Source organism: Leuresthes tenuis, unplaced genomic scaffold (assembly GCF_036924035.1).
Source record: "Leuresthes tenuis unplaced genomic scaffold, fLeuTen1.0.hap1 SCAF_12, whole genome shotgun sequence".
Classification (NCBI taxonomy): domain Eukaryota; kingdom Metazoa; phylum Chordata; class Actinopteri; order Atheriniformes; family Atherinopsidae; genus Leuresthes; species Leuresthes tenuis.
The window spans coordinates 7,043,990-7,066,974 of record NW_027325366.1 but is presented as its reverse complement, the minus strand read 5'-3'; the positions used below and the strand labels follow the sequence as shown (position 1 = coordinate 7,066,974).

General features: G+C 38.1%; 1 protein-coding gene across 1 annotated transcript in view; it reads right to left on the bottom strand.

Annotated features, from left to right (window-relative positions):
* slc4a3 (solute carrier family 4 member 3) overlaps positions 1–17,617 on the bottom strand; it is a 68,445-nt gene extending 50,828 nt beyond the window's left edge. Inside the window, exons 1-2 of the mRNA XM_072397908.1 lie at positions 17,437–17,617; positions 5,324–5,672 (exon numbers count right to left, since the gene is read on the bottom strand). Coding sequence (XP_072254009.1) covers positions 5,324–5,377 — 54 coding nt within the window. The 5' untranslated portion in view covers positions 5,378–5,672; positions 17,437–17,617. The remainder of the gene's footprint in view (positions 1–5,323; positions 5,673–17,436) is intronic.
* Positions 17,618–22,985: the final 5,368 nt, after the last annotated feature.

The window sequence follows — 22,985 nt, the reverse complement described above, 5'->3', positions numbered from 1 at the left end:
CACTATAACCAATAGCATCTTGAACCAAACATGAATCTCACTCAATTCAGTTAACTATTTCTGAAATAAAATATACATATGCATATTACAACCTCCCAGAACAAATTGTTTGAGAATTAAAACTGTAACTTAATGAAAATAAACATGAATGGGAACTTGTTATGTCTTTAATAAATGTTAAATTGAATTCAGTTTCTAAGCCTGTATACTTGTTTGATAGTCACTGAGAGCATTTTAACATGTTGCTTTTGTACACCTCTGAGGAAAAGTGGCTTCATGTTAAACAGTCATGATGAATAATCGGTTAAAGAAAAACTTCACAAAAAAACAGTTTAAAGAGCTACTATCTATTGTAATTACACTTGCAAGTACAAACAACCTAAACAGTCCAAGCAAATAGTGAAGAGATTGAGTTATCTATTACCTACTGCATGTTATAATCCTAATCTAATAGTCATGTTGGTCATTAGCATTATCATTTTGTAAAACCTGAAATTCCTTACTGATCAGGCTGGTTAAATCAGTTTCTATCCCAGTAAAGTGCTCAGCTTTTGTGTTTTGAACAGGAGGCTCTTTTTATTTACCAGTGTTTTAAAGCTGCTTCCCACTCTGTTCATGCCTCTTTGATTGAAGGAGCTGGCATACTTCCCAGAGAAACAAATCATAAAAACATTTTCATAAGGATTTTGCTTTTCTATTCACTGTGCAGCTGATGTTTATGATTAATGATCTGAAAATGTTTCACCCTTTTATTGAATATAATATTTTTTTGCCTCACAAGCCTAATTATTTCTGTTAACCATTCTTTTCTGTTTGCATTAATTAACAAATATGGATTTGTTACTTAATCCAATTCTAAGTTATTTCCAAGTCCAACTAGCTGACTTATGCTATGAGATGTTTAACAGCAGACTACCACCAACGAAGCTGTGTTGTGATAGCCAATGTTACACTAACTGTCAAATCAACTCTAAAATAACTATGCAGAGAAAGTTAAGACATAATCGTGGGTATTTTTGTGATTGTGATTGCTTGCAGAGGAAAAACACAATAAAAAAAAACAGTTTAAAAGTAAAGTACCCTTATTCAACTCAGTCTTTACCTTTCGAAGGTTGTGAAAATAATCTTATTCCACATTGTTATGACCAGTTTTGAGGGATTGGGCTGCTTAATTCCAGCCCAATACTGGATCGGTTAAAGGTTTAAGGTATTTTTTTTGGGGGGTGGGTTGTTGTTTTTTTTAATTGCCAGACCTATTACAGCCTGGGTAAAAGGCATTGTGGTCCAGTGCCTTTCTGTGGTCTAGTAGTTGGGGACCCCTGGTGTACAGGCCCTGTTCTCTATTATTTCAATCAATCAAACTTTAATATCAAAACATATATGCAATGCTAAAATCCACCCACACTCTAAGCTAACAGCAGCAGGTGATGTTACTGTGGCAACCTTGATTCCGCTGGACTTTGTATTCTTTCATGTCTTCCACACACATCAAACCTTTTCAAGAAATGATAACAACCATTTCTCTCCTGGCAGCGTCAATCAGCTATTGGAGGAAATAGTGCAAAAGAGGCTGTTTTGTTACTGTGAAAGTGGATGTTTAAATACTATTAATACATAATTGAGGCTAGAAAATTGAAATGTCCATTTATGTAGCCAAGCATGCAGCCTGTTATTTCCTTCAAACCAGTGTGAAAATATGCTACACATGCCGTGGATGACGCAATCCCTATTGTGCATAATTGCACATCACCTACTTATTTAGCAGAGCTGTTTTTCCCTGAGAACACTCGCTTGAATAGCAGCTAGAAAGCTTTCTGCTAAGCAAGACATGAGCATTTTCCAGAGATCTGAGGGTGACTCATCCATGTGGTGAGACTTTAATGGGAATTCAGTCTAATAGAGCTTTCTTTATTCTTTTTTTTTTCTCTTCTCATTTCAGATAATCGTCATGCTAATGAGTGGGAGAATTGTATTCCTCTATCTTAACAGTATCACAGTATCGAAACAGTCTTATGGCTTTGGTGAACTCTCATGTGTAAATTTGCTTGATTCGTTTTACAGGGCTGAACTTGAAATGAATATAGAGATGGAGAATCAAGAACAATGCAAGAAAAAGTCACTATTACTTTTACACTTATCATGTGCTAGGCTAACTACAGAAAAAAAATTTAAAGTCAATAGCTACATTAGTTGGTTTCAAATTAGTCACCATTGCAACCATATTAACTAACGTATTAAGTGACAACTAGCTAGTTAGTTTGTCCACAGTTAGCTCATCAACAATTTGCCAGGTAGTCCTTCTATATCAAAATGTTATTGATGATCTTTTCAAGTATACAAGATTTAATTTTGCTCACACACCTCCTTGCATGAATGTAGCCTAGGAGACAGAATGTGAAACACATATTTCTAACTTCCTAAATTTACCAAACTCTTTAGGTAGGGTGACCAGATGTCCTCTTTAACCTGGGCATGTCCTCTCCTCCTTTTGAGAGCTAAAACTTGCATCCAGCTGGAATTTTGAAATCGTCCAATCAGATTTTGCTCTATCTCAGCCTCAAATATGTTCACATCACTCCCTATACTCACTTATTATTATACACTGCTCTCCTCTTAGCCCTATAGCATAGTTTGAGTAGACGTGCATAAGGGAGCGGCAAAGACAAGGTACAAGTTTTGGACAGGGTCTCTCTTATATTGTGTTATTATGTTATATTATCTCTCATATTCTTGCACAGTATCTGACTATTGAGAATTAACATCATTGGTCTATTGCCTTCTCTCTTCAAATATTAAATTGGTTCGCACGATGATGAGCACCAATGACTGCCCTCAGCATGAGTTTCTCTGTTTACAACAGCACATGCTAGAAAATGCCAAAATGTAAATGGAAAAAATGTGTGATGCATGAGAACATGCAAAGCAATGGCCTAATTATGGTAATCACTTTTTTTCTTATTCTAATCTATGGCCATATAAAGACATAGGTTTTAGTTTTTTATATCTTTTTTTTATTACTATTGCTTTATAAAGGGACAAACATTGACACACATTTTTCACAAACTCCAATCTGGTCACCCTACTTTCAGAAATAATGACTTATTGACAGTAAATGTTATTAAAGGCAGAGTAGCCATGTACAGTCTTTGTTTGACTTTATACATGTAAAAAACCTGTTTGGACAGTTTATTTTTTTTCAGAAATATTGCTATTTCTCTCTTTTTTTTTTGTCAAGACACATATGCTGTTTCAAAGCGTAAAATTTGCCTGAGGGCTCTAATAGTTACAGTCAAATACCTATTTTTGACATTAACAGTTCTAGCAAGTTAAAAGAATTAAGAATTTATTTTTTTTTAAATACAGCTTGGGTAATTAATACCAAATTGTATTTTTCTGCATATGTGGTACAGCACATAAACAAGTTTTAAATTGACAACACTGCTCTTCAATAAATAGGCATTTGACTGTGAAAATGTAAACTATGTTAAAGCACAACATAAGACTAGTGAATTTTTGCTCTTTGGCTTGACCCACGGTTATGGGATGTAACACCAAGGTCATAAAAACTAAGCTCTGTTTGAGCCCTGCTCATGAAATTGTTGTCATGTTGAAGAGACCTCAAACATGCAGAGCAAAAGTCCGCATAGTATGTCAAGCAAACATAAAGAAATGCTGCAGTGCAGAGCTGGAAACCAAAGTCATGAGGTGTGTTATCTCTGCCGCTGTGTGCTCCAAGACAGGCCCAAGAATGCACATAACAAAAGTCAATGTACTTCAGAATGAGTCAGAAGCACATAGGTTTAAGGTTCACAACTTCTCTCGTGTTGCTTTAACTCTGGGCTAAAAAGTTATTTCATAACTACTTGTCAAACAAGCATCTAAAGAATGTTCTCTCATTCTCTTCATTTCCAATCTTAATCTTCCTGGCAATAAAATCTCTAGTATTGATAAATAATCTACTGTAGCATTAAATTATATTTTTATTGGCTCTCTGCACATGGCTCCATTGTCCAAGCTGACATAACAAAATCTTCCTCATACAAACAGCTCAGTTTTCCATTTCAAAGAGCTTAGCTTTGAGTCAAACTCCTCCACATCCTCTTTAACTTCAAAGCAGTGCACACATAAAGGCAGCAGTCACAGTGCTTTCCTCATTAAAATCTCAATCTGATATGATATGTATATAAAGTTATATAAAAGAGCAGTCGTCTCATAATCAATTCCAATAAGTATTTCTTTTTAAATTTTTTTCCAAATATCTAATTTTGAAACACAAGGATAATAGTTTGAAAATAATGATGTAACGAAAAATTCAAATTGGATTTCCTGCCAACTGTTTCTATTCAAACCCAAACTCAGACGACACCTTGGCGTTTGAAAGCAGCAGAAAACCCAGACACATCCCTTTGTTCTTTTCGTATTTGAGTTAAAGTATTGACAAGAAATTTAGTAAAATACACATACTACACTAGCTATAAAAGAGAAAGATAAGAAAATCTGAACTACTTTCATATGTGTGAGTTATGAGGAGTTTTACGTAAAAAAAATGGAAGCCAGAGACAGTCTGCCTCTTCCCTGCACATTTTTTAACCCGAATGTGTGATATTTTTCTTACTATGGCGTAGTTGTGTTAGCTTTTATGGATTAAACATGTAAAATACACAATGTTAATTAGTAAACCTCAAATATGCCATTAGGTGGGTGTTAAGCTAGCCTGGTTCCTTTAGAAAGGCAAAATAATGTTGTTATACATTATCTTTGTATGGATTAAACAAGCTGGAAAAAATGTGTTAATTATTGAGCTTTAGTTATGTTGGAAAGTCCATCTTTGTTTCTTTTTAATGGTTCTAGCATCGCTGTTTCCTCCTGTTTCTAGCCTTCACTTTCTGTTTTTATGAAATGCATTCATGAAAAAAGACGAGACCTGAAAAACAAGTCTTATTGGATTAAAAAACAACTGTGTGAGGTTGTTCCTTTCTTGTCCCAGAGAAACTGTTCGTCATCACTCAGTACCTTGGCAGAGCTCTCAGTTCTAATTAGAGCATTTCTAATCAAACTGAAAGCTTGAAGCTTTTATACAAGGTTATGCTAGTCAAAGCTCAGGACTGCACAGTTAATCTCCCGAGAGGGCTGCTGGCCAAAATGCAACACAAACTCCATCGTGAGGGACATGGCTAAATAAAAGGTTTTGTTACACTTTGACATTTGAACCACGCAAGGATTATCATGCTAGTTGTTTGAAATTAGATGACTTGGTTGTCATATGTTTCATAGCTTCATCATAACAGATGAAGTCCACGAAACACCACAGAATAATTCCTACCTGTTGTAGGTTGATCAAAACATCTATGTCAGGGGCATGACCTCCTGTAGCCATGGGGCCTAGCGTGCAACCTCTGAAGAGAGCCGGGGCCTGCAAGGAAGTCAGCTAGTATGGCTGCACGCAGAGTGATATGATGGGATGTGACAAGAGGTGGAAGATCACAAGGACGGCAGAGGTTAGGGGTGGATGGACGAGCCAGGTCGGGTTAGTGTCGTAAGGTAAGGAGGGTAAGTAGAGGAGGGGAGGAGTGAAAAGATGGGGTGCAGAGCAGCAGGAACCTGGAGGAGGACGGGGATCAGCCCTTCTCTTTCACGGTTGGGGATCCAGGAAGCCTTTGGGGTGGCATAACCTAAGGGGTAATTGATAAGAAAAACAGAATTATTCATCTGATTTTACAAATATTTGAGCAGTAAACAAACACACAAAATGCCCTGAAAACACTTTAAAGTTTGACTGAAATGTGCTGAGGAATATACACCCGCAGTTTAAAATAGATTAAACACATTTCAGGTCAATGCTGAAATTAAATTCAAAACACATTCAAAATAATCTGACTAGATTATACCAGTAATCAAGCTATGGATCTACTGTAGCATTTCAGTGCTGTTTCACATTTTCAAAACAGTATTTGAGTGTGTGGACATATTTTTCAAATGAAAACATTCTGCTCCAATGAAATGATGCTGATATGCAAAAGAGTCTTTGACTGTCTGTTCTGTCTGGAAGACTAGATCGAAATAGCTAACTTTTAATATGTTAAAATGCACTTCTGTTCATCTCTCAAAGTCATTTTCAAGTGCAGCCATTGAAGCCAAGGAACTCCATGCAGCAAACATCTCATTCTAAAGTGTACAGAAACAAATCTCTCTCCCTGCTTCTCCTTACACAGAAAATGTCAGAGGAGGAATATTCCCTGACAAAATTCCTCCACTTAGAACACCTTCTAATGTCACCAATGCAGCCATTACTTCTTTTAAGCATTCAGTCCATCTAATCAGCTCAGCTACCTGCTGCAACTGCTTCAGCCATTTTAATGTTAACAGTGTAGTGACTGTAATGCGCATAGTTCACCAACATCTTTAAAAGCAGTGTATTTCATGTTCAATACTTAGCGGTAATAAGTATCATTGGTTATTGGCCTGGGCCCCTTTCAGTGGCCACGATGTTTGATGACGTTTTTGTGTATGGTTTTGGCAGCCATATTGAGTGAGCTGTACCTGTTCTGGTTTGTAAAGAGACAGCACGGTCAAGTGTGTTTGTTCTGTGGAAAATTTTCAATTTCCCACAACAGCCTATTTAGTATTCCATCCCTACAATGGTGTGCTCAATTAATTTTATCACTTGTGTTGGATAATGTTACAAAAACAAAATTTTTTGCAAATAATACAGAGACCTAAACATCCCATGTCCTGGTCTACAGGGTGGAGACAGAAAAATGCTTTAGCTATTTGTTTAAAAATCATCCTCATTATCAGTGGTTTCTTCCTTCCCCTTCCCCTCTTTGACTATAAGTTTATCTTAGTACTTCCAACATAAAGTAATCACGGAAATGTGAAGAATAGTGTTATCCATATTTCTGTATGTGTATGTATATTTCGAGAGAGAGACTACATCTACGCAACCTTAGAAAACCACTGGGGTCATATCAGAGTAACAGAAGTTGCAGAAGAACTTTGAGAGTTAAGCAGTTCACAGGTTGTCTTTATCTCAGGAAAACCAGAGCACGGTTGTCTGTGGTCTTATTCCTCTTGTGTGTGAGACTTCTTAGCTGAGGTGCCTGGCTTATTTAGAGCTTGGTTTTTGACATACACAGTAAGCAGTTAAGAACATAATCACAAGTCAATTACCTCATATAGCAACGAGTTCTGTACTGACATGATAAGCTTCAAAATAACTAACCTTTATGGTAGAAAAAAAGCCCAGCCTTGAGTAATTTTGAATCAATATTCAGTTGCCTGTTGCTTGTAGTCTGTACATAAATTAATTTGATTTATCTCTTCTTTGGACCTCTTTTCAACACTTTTCTAAACTCAAAGCATCCCACTGACAGCTCAATAATTGGTTTCTAACTGCACCTACTGCTCCAGCTCAGCCCATCACCACCCAATTCACTGCAATCGGAATATCAAATATCCCACTCCCTTCATACTATCTGTATGATCAGATTGTTCTGAATGGCTCATTCTTTAATGTGTGAAAGAAACACTGACATATAAAAGTGAAAGACTGGTGGTGCAGCCAGAGCAGCTGGGGAGGGCCTGCTGACACTAACATGCACACACACATAAGGAATAGGAAAATCAAGACTTTGGTGAAGGACTGCTCAACAGTTTAAAAGACACCCGTACAAAAATCAACCACATATTTAATTTAAGAAGTTAGAAAAGGGAAAGTCAGTAGAATCCTACTCCTCACAGTCTCAATAAGCTCAATATCATATTAAAGATCTCAGACTTTCCTAACAGAGCACTTTGCTCTCAGACTGCAGATGAACTCATGGGTGTCGTATTTTTAACAGTAGAGTGGGAGGCTGAGACTTCAGTTATCAGGCTCTTCTTTCCCAATGTTAGGTTTGGGAGGCGCCACACTCTCTAACTTTAGGGTTAGGTTTAAAACTTTCCTTTTTCATAAAGATTACAGTTGGAGCTGACACAGGTGATTGTGACTCATCTCTCTAGTTGTGCTTCTACAGGCGTAGGCTGCTGGTGGAGCTGCCATCATGCAGAGATTAGTTCTCTTCCCTCGGCTCTCTTTACTCACCATCTATGTATATCCCAATAAAGCTGTCATTAACTTGTGTTTCTTTTTCTTTCTCAGCAGATATCCCTGGCTTGGTGTTTTGGTGTTTGTTGTCTCTTTCTTGTCCTCTCAACCCCCAACTGGTTGAGGCAGATGGCCGTCCTTCCTTCTTCTGGTTCTGCCGGAGATATCTTCTTATTAACAGAGTTTTTCCTCTGCACCGTCACTTGCCGCCCAGTGTCTGCTCAGGCTTGGGGATTTAATCAAATGAAAGATTTAATTCAATATGGTGGTTTCCTTAACTAGGCCATTTTCATAAATTTGGATAATAGGATGTATATATATGACATATATATATATCATATATATGTCATATATCTATAATGACTGTGTACAGTTATTAAGTGGGCTGAACTGGATTGTATTTAGCTCAAATTATGTATATTGAACTTGTTTACTTTTTTATTTGCCATGTTTAGTTAATGAAAATGGCCACCTGCACAGAAGGCTCCAGAAGCTGGACCTCATCAGAGCGTTTCACATATAGAGACCCGAAGAATGGCACTGTAGTCAAATACAAAATCTTAAGCACCTGTCTACCAGATTTCTGCACCAACTTTATAAACCAGAAATGCAAAACTAACCATCGTATGTGCAGCATTTGTTAAACTGAACATTCTATATGAGATTTGAAAGACACATTAGAACAAGGAGTTCTATGGAAAGATGACTGAGGAACCCAGATTTTATGTTTGATGTGTTTCAGGATCAGTTCACCACACTGGGTAAACGGGCACCCAAGTTTCATGAATAGGAAAAGCTCTACCTGCCAGCTAGCAGCCACTGCTTGTACAACACCCATCTCAAGCGTAAACTGCGGTAGCGACTGTGGATAAGGTAAGATATTTTTAACAGTATGGACTACAATTCTTAGATTGCTTACTTGTGAATTACTCATTTCTGTTATCCTTCATATCTGTAAGTGAAGTCTCAGCTGAGAAACAGACCACAGAGGGACCACCCGGCAACTGGCCTTTTCTGGATCAGTGTCAAAGCAAGGAAGTGAAGTGCTCTCAGTCAGACAGCAGACATTGCCTCCGAGGTAATAAATACGCCACTATATATGCCATTATTTACAACATAATAAGTACATTTAGTGACCCATTCACATATCAATTTTCTATTTTTTGCACATTTTATACATGAAGAAAGTTTTTACTCTACTGGCTAACAACTTCTTTCTCGCTTTCACAGATAAACTAACGACTGAACCAACTATGAGCCACTGCTCTCTGAGTACACACTCAAATCAAATAAAAAACTGTGGGTTGTGGCTTGAAGAATTGTTTTTCCCCTTTTTCCTGCAGGGACACTTGTTGATAGGAACCATTTTTAGGAATTTGTTTATTATCAAAAGGCCACAAGTAGGTAGCAACTTTTTAGACTTTGCAAATTCTCCAACACAATTTCTACAACAAGAGTTTGTTTTAAATGAGTTATGATCATAGAGTGAGTTGTTAATATCACATCTTGTCCTGCCATGAACACACACCAGAGCACACAAGCTTTCTTATACCTTATTAAACCTTTTAGGAATGTCATGTTCTCTTGTCCCTATTCTTCCTTCCCCTCATCCATCCATCTGTCCATTATTTGTATCATCATCCATCCATCTTTTCTCCCTTTCTCTCATCCATCTGTCCATCCATCCTCCACCATTATCCATCCTCTATTTGCCTCATTCATCCTTCCTTCCTACATTAATTTTTCTTTTACATCACCACCCACCCATCCTTCCTCCCTCTCTCTCAACAATCCATCCGTTATCCATCTTTCAACTATCCATCATCATACATCCATCCTTTCTCCCTCTCTTCCATCCACCAATCTATCCTTCCTCCCTCCCTCTCTCTCTCCCATCCATCCATTATCCATCTTTCCCTCACTCATCCATCCACCTCATCCCATCCCTCACCTCATACCTACCCAACTAATCCTTGTTCATATCCATATACCCACTCTTTCCTCCTAATACCGTCTCTTTCAGGCATTATCTGTGAGGTCTGAGTTGGTTCTGGTCAATGACCTCCTGAGATAACCCCCACTATACGTCTTTTTATGCCATGCCACCGATCACAAACACCCCAGATGAGCCAGACAAGGGAACTTTCACATTAATCCATACCCCAGCTTTTAGTTGTCCTTCATACTATCAAATACTTTGACTCCTCATTAGATAAGTAATCTTACACCTTTAAGGCGTGGTCATTGATGGTGAAACCATATATATATATATATATATGGTTTCACCATCAATGGCCACTCTGAATATATTGAATGAACCTTGAATATATTGAATGAACCTTGAATATATGGAATGAAACTCTGAATATATTGAATGAAACTTGAATATATGGAATGAAACTCTGAATATATTGAATGAACCTTGAATATATGGAATGAAACTTTGAATATATTGAATGAAACTCTGAATATATTGAATGAACCTTGAATATATGGAATGAACCTTTGAATATATTGAATAAAACTTGACTGACCTCAGTCTTCACGGAAGTGCCTGCGGCCATCTTGTCTAAGGTGTGGATACTGTGGCGAAAAGCGAATGACAATGAGTCAGTCCGCTCGGAATTTCGTAGGAGGAATATTAAAGTATGAGGACATCATTAACACACTGGCGAATGCATGTACGGGCCAAAATCCTCCCGATAACCCTGCCAGTTCTTCTAACGAAGAAGTTCGCTCGTGGCAGATTTACGACAACAGGCCAGGCAGCTGTTTATCAGGCCAACCTCAGCATGCCTTCAACCTCTCAGGAGTGGCCCAAAATGGCAATGCAGGCTGAATATTTAGTTAAGTAATGAACGTATATGATGATCCATGACACAACTTTGGGCACGATGCATTTGTCTGTCCGCAATCTGCTGTGAGTAACGTGAACAAAGCTGTGTCGCGGATCATCAAATACGTTCAATACTAAACTAAATATTCAGCCTATATTGGTCTATGAATGTGGGTGATTCTTATTGTATCTAAACAATATAGTAAGAGCTTCTCTTTCAGTTCACGAAATCCCTGTAGCCGCAGCAGCTTCTCCAGTGCCGGAGAAGTGCCGCGTCAGAACGCAGTGTCATTACGCACGGCCATTGTGTTTCACCTTTATTAAATCAACTGAAAACTTTATCAAGCTAACTATACAGACCTACATACAGACCTCTACACACAACAGACTGTTCTGTTAGTCGTTCTGCTTTTGTTTTTTTTTTAAGGAGAAGCCGTGTTACAAGGGCTCATTATGGCTGCAGTGAGGTATTGTCTATATTACATCAGGGCCATCGTGTTGTTTTAAATAAAGCCTATCTATTCCAACATCTTGTGTGTTGGACCCTTTCTTGTTTACGGGTGGAGATTGCTCACAGGGACTGTTTTGGGGCACTCCCGAGAGGTGGAAGGCATGCTGAGGTTGGCCTGATAAACAGCTGCCTGGCCTGTTGTAAGTCTGCCACGACTTCTTCGTTAGAAGAACTGGCAGGGTTATCGGGAGGATTTTGGCCCGTACATGCATTCGCCAGTGTGTTAATGATGTCCTCATACTTTAATATTCCTCCTACGAAATTCCGAGCGGACTGACTCATTGTCATTCGCTTTTCGCCACAGTATCCACACCTTAGACAAGATGGCCGCTGGCACTTCCGTGAAGTCTGACGTCAGTCATTCAATATATTCAAAGTTTCATTCAATATATTCAAAGGTTCATTCCATATATTCAAGGTTCATTCAATATATTCAGAGTTTCATTCCATATATTCAAGGTTCATTCAATATATTCAGAGTTTCATTCAATATATTCAGAGTTTCATTCCATATATTCAAGGTTCATTCAATATATTCAAAGTTTTATTCCATATATTCAAGGTTCATTCAATATATTCAGAGTTTCATTCCATATATTCAAGGTTCATTCAATATATTCAGAGTTTCATTCAATATATTCAGAGTTTCATTCCATATATTCAAGGTTCATTCCATATATTCAGAGTTTCATTCAATATATTCAGAGTTTCATTCAATATATTCAAAGTTTCATTCCATAAATTCAAAGTTTTGGCATAATCTCATGCATTTGTCTGTCTGTCCGCAGACCGCTGTGTGAGTAACGTGCCCATAGTTGTGTCGCGGATCATCAAATACGTTTAATACTAAACTAAACATTCAGTCTGCATTGGTCTAAGAATGTGGGTGATTTTTACTGTATATCAACAATATTTGAAGAGCTTCTATTTCAGGTTACGAAATTCCTGTAGCCGCAGCAGCTTCTCCAGTGCCGGAGAAGTGCCGGAGAAGTGCCGCGTCAGAGCGCTGAGATATAGAATATGAGCTACATTTTTATATGCACTGAAGAGCCCTCATGTAGTTTTAAAGAAAGCCTAGCTATTCCTACATCTTGTGTCTTGAGCCCTTTCTTGTTTACAGGTGGAGATTGCACACAGGGACTGTTTTGGGGCACTCCTGAGAGGTTGAAGGCATGCTGAAGTTGGCCTGATAAACAGCTGCCTGGCCTGTTGTAGCAGGTCTGCCACGATTGAAAAAGGAGCGAATTTCTTCGTTAGAAGAACGGTATTGGGGCAGAGGTATCGGGAGGATTTTTGCCCCGTACTGTAGTCGCCAGTGTGTTAATGGTGTCCTCATTCTTTAATATTCATCCTACGACATTCCAAGCGGACTGACTCATTGTCATTCGCTTTTCACCACAGTAGCCACACTTTACACAAGATGGCCGCTGGCACTTCCGTAAAGTCTGACGTCAGTCAAGTTTCATTCAATATATTCAAAGTTTCATTCAATATATTCAGGGTTTCATTCAATATATTCAAAGTTTCATTCCATATATTCAAGGTTCATTCAATATATTCAAAGTTTCATTCCATATATTCAAGGTTCATTCCATATATTCAGAGTTTCAATCCATATATTCAAGGTTCATTCAATATATTTAGAGTTTCATTCAATATATTCAAAGGTTCATTCCATATATTCAAGGTTCATTCAATATATTCAGAGTTTCATTCAATATATTCAAAGTTTCATTCCATATATTCAAGGTTCATTCAATATATTCAGAGTTTAATTCAATATATTCAGAGTTTCATTCCATATATTCAGAGTTTCATTACATATATTCAAGGTTCATTCAATATATTCAGAGTTTCATTCCATATATTCAAAGTTCATTCAATATATTCAAAGTTTCATTCCATATATTCAAAGATTAATTTCCTGAACGGCATGCCATAATATATATATATATATAAAAAGCTCATTAGGTTTTGTAAATCAAGTTCAATGCTTAAAATAGAGCTGCCATTAATACACCACCTGCTTTATTGACAGACTTAAATCTGCAACAAATACTTCAACTCCACTACAAGGTTGTTGTTGTAAAGTTAGTAAAATCATATTATCTGTGAACTATTATAACACAAAGAAAAGCTGAAGAGGAATTCTTCTTGGCATCAATGCAGAGACATCTTGCCGAGTTTCACAGTAGAAACACACTGACAAACATGGGCAGGTGTTCACATTACAGAGCAGAGGGAGAGTGTAAGATCGTGACTAACAGCAGATCACAATTAACCTGTTAAATGAATCAGTTAGCTGCATTGCCAGTACTTCTCAATATTTACAGTTGCTTCACATAAAAGGCAGGACTACCAAAGTATAATATGTTCAGACCACAATGCTGTTTTCTGGACTACTTACCAATCCCTTTAGTCAGAAAGTCTAGGGTCTAACCAGAAAGCACCAGTCGAGTTATCATTCACAGTTTTTTGCCTGACAATAACCACTCAACACACTCCAGGCTACATCAAGCCACTCCAGACACCACAGTGTGCGGTTTCTTGATGTATATGTCTATATTTAGAGACAAGTGGGCAGTAAACTCAGAGAAATGGCTGCTCATAGCTTTACAAGGCAGCAAACGAGACTAAAGACAACAAGTGCAACAAATAAATGAGCTTGGAGAACAAAGCCAAGGTGGGAAAAAAGGATATATCACTAGATTGGTAAGTTATGTATATCCATACAATGAGATTGTAATTAAAGTGATCAGATCGTTCAGAGTGGCCAGAGTTCACTAGGATTATAAGAAAGAAAGAAAAACAAACTTAACAGACATAAGTGACTTCCAGAGGTGAACATATGCTTCTGTTTCCACAGGAGTCGTCTAATGTAAATAGAATTTACTTAGTCACAGTAATGGGCAAAAAGTGTAATTTTTTATGTTTGCTGGAACTACTGGCTAGAACAGAAGTTGGAACATACTCTGATTTCCACAGTCATTTCTAAAGGGATATTATGTTAGAAATAAAAATATGGCCAAGACAGACATGAGGCTTTACAGTAACAGTCCTATCTTGAATACGGATTCTAATATTTTCACGGCCTGAGTGCAATTATCAGGTCAAAACTGAACTAATACTTTGTTTTATAATCAGACTGTCAAAGTAATCCAATAACATACATGTTAACACAATTTCAAAGTGGGGGGGGTTGGACAGATATTCACTGTCGGTGTGGTTACCACAAGTGAATATGCAGATAGATTAAATCACAACTAAAACTAAAAGGGTCTGTGCTGTATTTGGTAATGATTAGCAGGTGTTTGCTAACGTGTTAGACTTTTCATACAGAATGCAACATTGGCACCACACAACTTTGAAACAATTTTCCACCCAAAGCTGGCATGTCAGTTTTAACTGCCAAATTACTTGTTGAGTCCAATATGTGGCTCTGTATACAATACAAAGTGATGGAATTTGTCCCCTATGCATCCTAAGTGGCCTTACCTTGTCCCTACAAGAGATCTGGTTGGTGCACAGGCTTCATTGTTCTTATTAGCTTTATTAGCAGCACTTGAGAAGGTGTGGACACAACTCTTGCTACTACTTGCCATGTTACTAAAGCCCTTTTTTCTATGATCTCAACCTCCTTTTTCTGTTATACCCCTAGAAGCCAGGTTATAATACTCTTACTGGAACTTTTTAAAACTGCATATTACTCTGTTCTCCACAACTTCCATCAACGCTTAACCAAATGGTGAAGGCTGCAAAAATCACATTGTATGTGCATGTAAAAGGTTTAGTGATGTGAGATTTTGAAAAAATGAAAATCTGCATCAAATTTGATGTTTGTGGCTGGATTTAGAAAGCCAGCCTTCTCTACTATGTACCACAGTCGATGGAGCGGGTGGAAGAGATGACGTATCCAGGGTCTGAGGAACCTTTACTGTACATCAAGGATTAATTCTTGTTTATTGAGCCCTTACAATTTTGAAAATCCATCTTTGATCAAGTCAAGACATTTCTTTACCTTGAAAACATGTTGAGAAGATCTTTTAATATGTTTCAGAAGACATATCATGCTCAGAATCAGCCATTAATGCTACAGCTCACGATTTATGCTTTGAATCTGTAGAATACCACAGTCTCAGAAAGCCAGGGTCAGAGAGCCTTTATGTTCCACATAGAACTTTGAAGGAACCAATCTTCTACTTTTGAGACGGGACATCACAGCTAATGTGCATGCGTTGTGAGTAACTGATTATATGAGAAGCTAGTGTAGGCTATGAGGAGAAGGTATTGTAGCTGCTGGCACAGCAATGACTGTAAACTAGTAGCCTAATGCCCTGCTTGCTTTGCAGTCACGCAAGTGCCATTGGCAGTCTTATGGCTTCAGTCAACAAGTTGTAGAGGCCTGCTAGCCTCCGCTGGCTAGGTTGTAGCTAGGAGGGTCTGGCCAAGCTGTGGCTGCTAGGCTGCTAGCTGTAAAGAACCTAAACAATAATCATTTTGAGGAACACAGATGACATTTTGGAGTTAATTAACTGCTGGAGTAGGACTTTACCATTCTCTACATCCATCCACATTGAATCATGGCCAAGCAAGAAAAAAAATGTAACATGATAGCGACAGCTGCTTAATCATCTGTGGTGTTGCAAATGTGCTTGCTGTTAGTGCAACAAACCTATCTAACTGGTTAATATTAAGTGTTGATAAGTCAGGGTACATTCAGATAGCAATGAAAGAATCCTTGAAACGTACAATGCAGGCAGCTAAAATTTTGCTATTCACATTTTTTTCATCCTGTACTTCGAACATGCAATGATTGGTAGTAGTCAGTAGTTTTCCTGCTGAGTGTATGTTTATGTACTGATATGTTATGTTTGTTTTTTTCCTATTTGTACTGCATAATGGGTAATTCAACTGGAGCCTATCCCAGCTGTTATTGGGTGAGAGGCAGGTTACATCCTGGAAAGATTGACAGCCAATCAAAGGGCCACATAGAGACCAACAACCATCCATACCTGGACAGTTTAGAGTCACCAATTACCTTACATGCATGTATTTGGAGTGTACCGAGTACTTGGATAGAATCCAAGCATTCCAAATATCCAAGGAGAACATGCAAACTCCACACAGACAGGCCCCACACCACCGTGCAACCTCTTCAGTTTGTGTAATGTCAAATAATGTTTCTGTATAATACAGAAAAAAGAGACAACTATAGACTCAAATATATTTTTTTTAAATGAAAACTTTAAAGCTTTGAAGTCTTAAGCATCTCTGAATTCACACAGCTACTAAAAGCCCACTTTGCTCCTCCTGGAAAAAGACATACAGAGAGATATACTGATCAATACCTGCAATCTGAAAGTCCTTATTCCCAAACAGAAGCTGAAGGAATCACCTCGTTTCATCTCGTTTCCACAGCAACACAACCGCCATCTGTTTCTTTAACTTTCAGTTTTTTGGAAATCTTGTCGGCGCCATAGTTTCCTCCTCTGAATAGATGACAGTTGCTGGTCATTACTACAGTGTGTGACCTTACTCCTGCCCCTGTTTGAACTTGTGCTCGCTTTATTTATTAGGTCAACAAATTATCCACAGAGATTCTGGTCTTTTCTGGGCGAGAATTGAATGCACTTTTGCCTGCACCGGGCAAAACACAGCAGCACATTACGACTTATAAACACACTACAATCTGTAAGCCACCGCCTCCGGTGCAGCGCGCTGCATCACCTGTACACAATGAAGAGCAGCGCAGTATCCAAACACAACACTAAGCCTGTAGATACGCACTCTCTTCGGCGCTTATTTGCAAGGCTACACATCTAATTTTGAGCAAAACCCTTAAAATTCGTGAAATTACACAGTCATTGATTTTACAGAATCACATAGCTATAGTGTCTTTTTTGCAGAAAAAATATTCAGGCAGACTCAGCATCATTTTAGTTGCAAGTGCGTAATTCATTGTTCTAAGGTTTGTACTGATGAACATCGCATTTGTCGACCTACCTGGGATTTAGTAGAGCAGTCCAACTGCAGAAGGAAAACAAATCTAGAAGCAGAGGAAGCTTTAACTACACACGGCAGCAGCCGAGCTGGTCCATTTCGTAACGTGAAGAAGACACGCCACGCAGCCCTGGATCTGTCAAGGATGTTCAGCACGACCACGTGACTGTGGAGGACAACCTGCTTGTCTCAAGTGGACTGCAATAACTGTTGACAATGTTCGCGTTTTCTCTGACGACAAAACGTTGAGACATCATCTCCACCGTCATGTATGCGCACTTATCACATGTCTGCCCTTTTATGGTACATATGATCCATTTTTTCGCAAACTCACCAAAACAGCCAAATTACTTGAATGAATGCTATTACAGTGTACTCCGCTGACATTCTTTAAGTAATAAGCTTCGATCCAAAAGAAAAAATCTAAATTAATAGTTCAAAGTCAATGACACGTGAAAAAATAAAGGATAAACGTCAGTGTCAGAAGATGATGACATGGCATTTTAAGATAGAACTTACCATGTGGTAATTACCTACATGCTGATTGTTGTTGTTGATGCTTCATATAAGTAATATATTGAAGCATGTCACTTTATACCAAATTAAGTACACTGTTAGGTTCACAACTACACAGGCCATTAGCCCGAAATTGAGCGATTTTCAGTTGGCATTATCATGCAAATGTGTAATATAAGTCACGTTCTATTGTATAAGCTGTACACAGTACTGTAGACTGACACAACCATACCAATGCATTTTCTTCGCAAATGGGCAGTTTTCACAGCTTAAGCATTCTCTTTAGCTTAAAACATTTTACACACACTTGCTTTACTCATTGAAATAGTCTATAAATACCTGTTTATATGATATTTGGTATGACATAGCAAAAAAGTACAAGTTTTTCTACATTTTATATGTACCATCTTGTTGATAAGTACACCCTCTTTCAGTTCCAATATTTCATGTATCAGGACATTAAAAAAATAGTTTGGAAATGGGCTCATAACCCTTCCCAGGTTGACAGGCAGAAACAACTGTCTCTGTAAGATCAGTGCTGATGTCTTTCCTCCTTGGCATTGTGTTAATACACATCTGAATAATGTAGACCAGCAAACTGCCAAAACTTCTTTTGTAGAGGTGCGCACACTTGCTGATGATAAATGAGTGCATTTGATGATCAGCAACTGGCTGCTACCTACCCCCTAATTCCTGTGGAAGCAGTGAGGGTGGACTTTGTTTTTCACTGTTTCTGCATTTTAGCTTAGTTTGTGTAATAAACATTGACACATTGTAATATGTTGTGTGTTGTTGTTCATCAAGGGTTGTTTTTACCTCATTTTAAGGCCTGGTAAGAACCATGTGATTGTCCTATTATATTCTGATATGTTTAACTTCAGAATTAAAAGAGGATAAAATGTATTTTTCATGTGACAGCACATCTTGAATAAAGACACTAGCAGTATTTGTAAGTTGCATCACGGTGGAGAAGGCTAAATTTCAGTCTAAAGTAGATGGATTAGATACATCATAGTTTAAAATACGGACAGTCATTTTATTTAAAAGACATTCCATTTTCTAACACTTCTGAGATTAAATTTGAGTCCAGAGTGAGACATGCTTCTTGAAAAGACCAAAATATACCTCTTTAAAACCAGCAAAAGATCGCAGACTCTGTAACCACTTGCCTTTTCCTTTACGCATTCATTTACAATACAAGTTTTGTGCAAACTGTGCACCAAATGGCTTGTGCTAGTTAAGACAGTTCACACCGCCACGCTTCACAATGTGTGAGCTCAGTTCAGTGTTGCACAAACCCAGCTTCAGCACTGTTTGTTATAGCATTCGCCCTGCTTTTGAGCATCCTAGTTGTGTTCTTAACAATGACCAGCATGCCACAGTGGCACAGAGTTACAGATGATCGTGTTTGGCCCAATTCCCTATTGTCATTGTGCGAGAGGGAGGACCCAGATGCAGAACTTCAAAAAACAAGATTAACAAAAATGAGGAGCAAGAACAAAACTGCATACCAAAAACACTAAACTGTGAACAAACAAACAAGATAAGGCAAGACTGTGGTAACATGACTATGAATAAATGTCTTGGTGAATAAGAAATACACTGGGCTCTCTAAACGGGCTGTGAGACAGCTGCAGTACATACAGGATGCTGCTGCTCCAGTCCTGACTAGAACCAGGAAATACGACCATATCAGTCCAGTGCTCAGGTCTCTGCACTGGCTTCCTGTCACTCAGAGAATAGATTTTAAAGCAGCTCTACTTGTGTACAAGTTTCTTCATGATCTAGCGCCAAAGTAAATCTCTGACATGTTAGAGCCATATGAACCAACTCGGACTCTGAGAACCTCAGGGAGGGGTCTCCTGCTGGTGCCCAGAGTCAGGACTAAACAAGGTGAGGCTGCGTTTCAGTTTTATGCTCCTGAAATCTGGAGCAGTCTTCCAGAAGATGTGAGACAGGCCTCAACTCTCACAATATTTAAATCCAGGCTGAAAACAGTTATTTTTGTCTGTGCATTTGACAACTGAAAGCATTTTATATGCTTTTAATTGAATTAATTAATGATTATTTTTATGTTTTAATGATTTTATTTGCCTTCTTGTGATTTTATGTAGCTGTGGAGCACTTTGAATTGCCTTGTGTATGAATTGTGCTCTATAAATAAAATTGCCTTGCCTTTGTTGAACTTAGACAAGGTTAAACAGATGCTATATAAATGTGGACTGTTTAATTAGACTTACAGTTTAAAAATGGTTAAAACTGACAAATAATTTGCTTATAACTCAAGCACACCCCTTGTCAGCTCAATCTGAGAATGGATTTAAGTGCTTATTCTGCAATAAACTGTTAAAACAATATCACCAGATCATGTAGTCAAAGAAAGGGCTGAAATCCTGTTCCTGTTTGTCAACCATAGAAATAAACTCTATATGATGGCAGCATCTAATTGGATGTCTGCTTGTTAAATATTTACATACACCAAATCTGTTCCATCTTATACTAAAACAGTTGTTCTGTGGTTGGTGATGATATTGTTGTTTTTTCTGTGCAAATATGAGCTGCTTTACATATTCATCCAGCAAAAAACATCTGTTGAGTTGTCACAACCAAGAAGAACAGCTGCCTACAGATAGTTATCCACAATTCCACAATTTCATCACAACAAACACAAATTTTGATTGTTGATATAAGAACCGAGTGGCAGCGCAGTATGCAGGAAACATGTATACAGTCTCTAGATACTATATACTGACGACCAAACTTTGGAACACTTTTGGTGGCATAACATTAAGGATGTGTTGGTTACTGTATGTGTCATTTATGATCAAACAGCAAAAAACAAACCATTTTGCTGATAATTTATCAAAAACATAATGGGGGGTGAGGAGAACTAGTAAATTTTATAGCTGCTTGATTCTGTTCAGAGTCACAGGTCTGTCAGCAGCCGAGAGTTGGGGTGCATCCTGGATAGTTTACCTGTCCATCAAAGAGAATCTAACAGAAAACTTGTGAACAAAGAAAAGAACACCCAGTACATAGTACAGAACCTTTTGAAAATGAACCGTGAGGCACAGAAGTCAAACTAAAAATAAGCTCTAAAAAACACTTATGCCAATAAGCAATACGGTTTCACTCCACTAGAGGGCAGCATATGTTTAAATATGATATGGCATTTCTTTTCTCTTCTCTACAGCATCTTCCTGTTACTTGATGGTAATTTAAAGTTGCTTGAAAGCTTTAGAGCTATAAAGATACAATGAAATAAGAAGTAAACTGAACAGTTGCTGCATTATTTTGTTTGACATGTGGTTGTTACACACCTCTCAAGATGGGGAGATGAGGATATGAGACACTGTTTACTTTAATGTTTTAAGTCTGCAAGACAGATGTTTCACACCTGAAGGATCATCTAATGGAACAGTTTACATTGACTTTGTTTGTGAAAGAGTGCGCAAAAAGAAAATGTTCCATTTCATTGGTAGCAGGGGTGTCTCTTTTTCCAATCAGTTTCCTACTGCTTCTTTCAGTTTGGTGATCCTAACTATTTAATTTCAGTGTCAGAGAGCAGAAGGTAGGATTTGGAATCAATGACAGTTAAAAGTTTAGATCAGTTGCAGTTGTAGAACTGCACATTTGGATGTTTGCTCTTCCTGAGAGCAGTATAGACAGTTCCTGCTTGGTAAACACATTTGGTAAACTTAAAGGGGAGGTAATCACTCGTTTTGAGCCCTTTTCCTAATGCTACCTCAAACTGAGGTTCCCATACAGGATGTTTCTTTTGACTGCATCATTACCTAAAGCTCAGTTCAAGCAGCTGAGGAGCAAGGGATTACAGGTCTCCCAAAGGGAATTAACATTATCATTATTATTATTATTATTATTATCATTTCACTCTTTTTCAAACGACTTCTCTTCCGACATACAGAGACAAATCAGTCCTTGTGCAACTTTAAAGCACTATTTGACAAGAGCAGTTCAATTAAGGCATACTTATCACTTTATTTTAAATTAATTCAACTCAAGTTGCGACCCGAAATCACTTGAAACCAATATCAACAACCCCAGAGACATTTAGATCTGGGTTACAACAGGTTACTTCCTTCTCTCCACCCGTCGGCTTGGTAGACAGAGGTTGGAGCAAAAAGTCCCCCAACTGATACAACCATATAGGTTGTATGTTTATGTGTTTGTACTCTAAAAAATGACTCATCCTGTAAAGTGCCACCCCCACAAGCAGCAAGAAGGAAATACAACTCATATGAGCCATCAGAGTACAATTCATTCTCGAATACCACATTTGGTTTGGGTTTAAAAATGATCATTGTTAAGTCTAAAATACATTAGTTTTACAATATAGCCTTCATCTCTATGGGTGACATTTTGGAGGTTAACTTGGTTACCAGTAAACACATCACTTAACAGCAGAGCTTTGTCACTTCTTGGTTCTCTTTAAGCAACAACATCACTTGGTTTGGTTTAGAAATTAAAATTACTTGGGTAGACTTAGAATACGATGGGTTAGGGCTAAAAAACAATATTTTTATCATGTGTTTGTCACCCTCATGGATACCATTTTTACACTTTTACAGTTGCTCTTATGATCACCAGAGATCATATATTCTTTAAACCAAGTATAGGTCATATCTGCCCGATTGAACGCACAAGCCGTGGGCAAGTTTTGGGGAGGACAAAAGTCTCAACTGGACATGAAGCCTAATGCTTTTGTCACAATCATCCTTGGCTGTATTGTTGCTTTGGTTTCTGAGTCTTAGATGGGGCGTGGCAGGTTTTCTGGGAGCCTGGGCCGGAGTCTGGATTGCTCCTGCTGTCACACCAGCTTCTCATGTACCATCATCAGGACACCTTTTTAGGAGCTGCAGGAGCAACCTCTCAGATTGTCTCCCTATCTTAGTGGTAATTAGGCCGACTCCTGTGTTTTTCATTGCGAGTTATTCTAAGTACTTACCTTGCCTTTGTCTCCTTAGTGCTTGTTTCCCTTGTCCACTCTCCGTGCTCTGATTTTCTCAGGCCAGTAT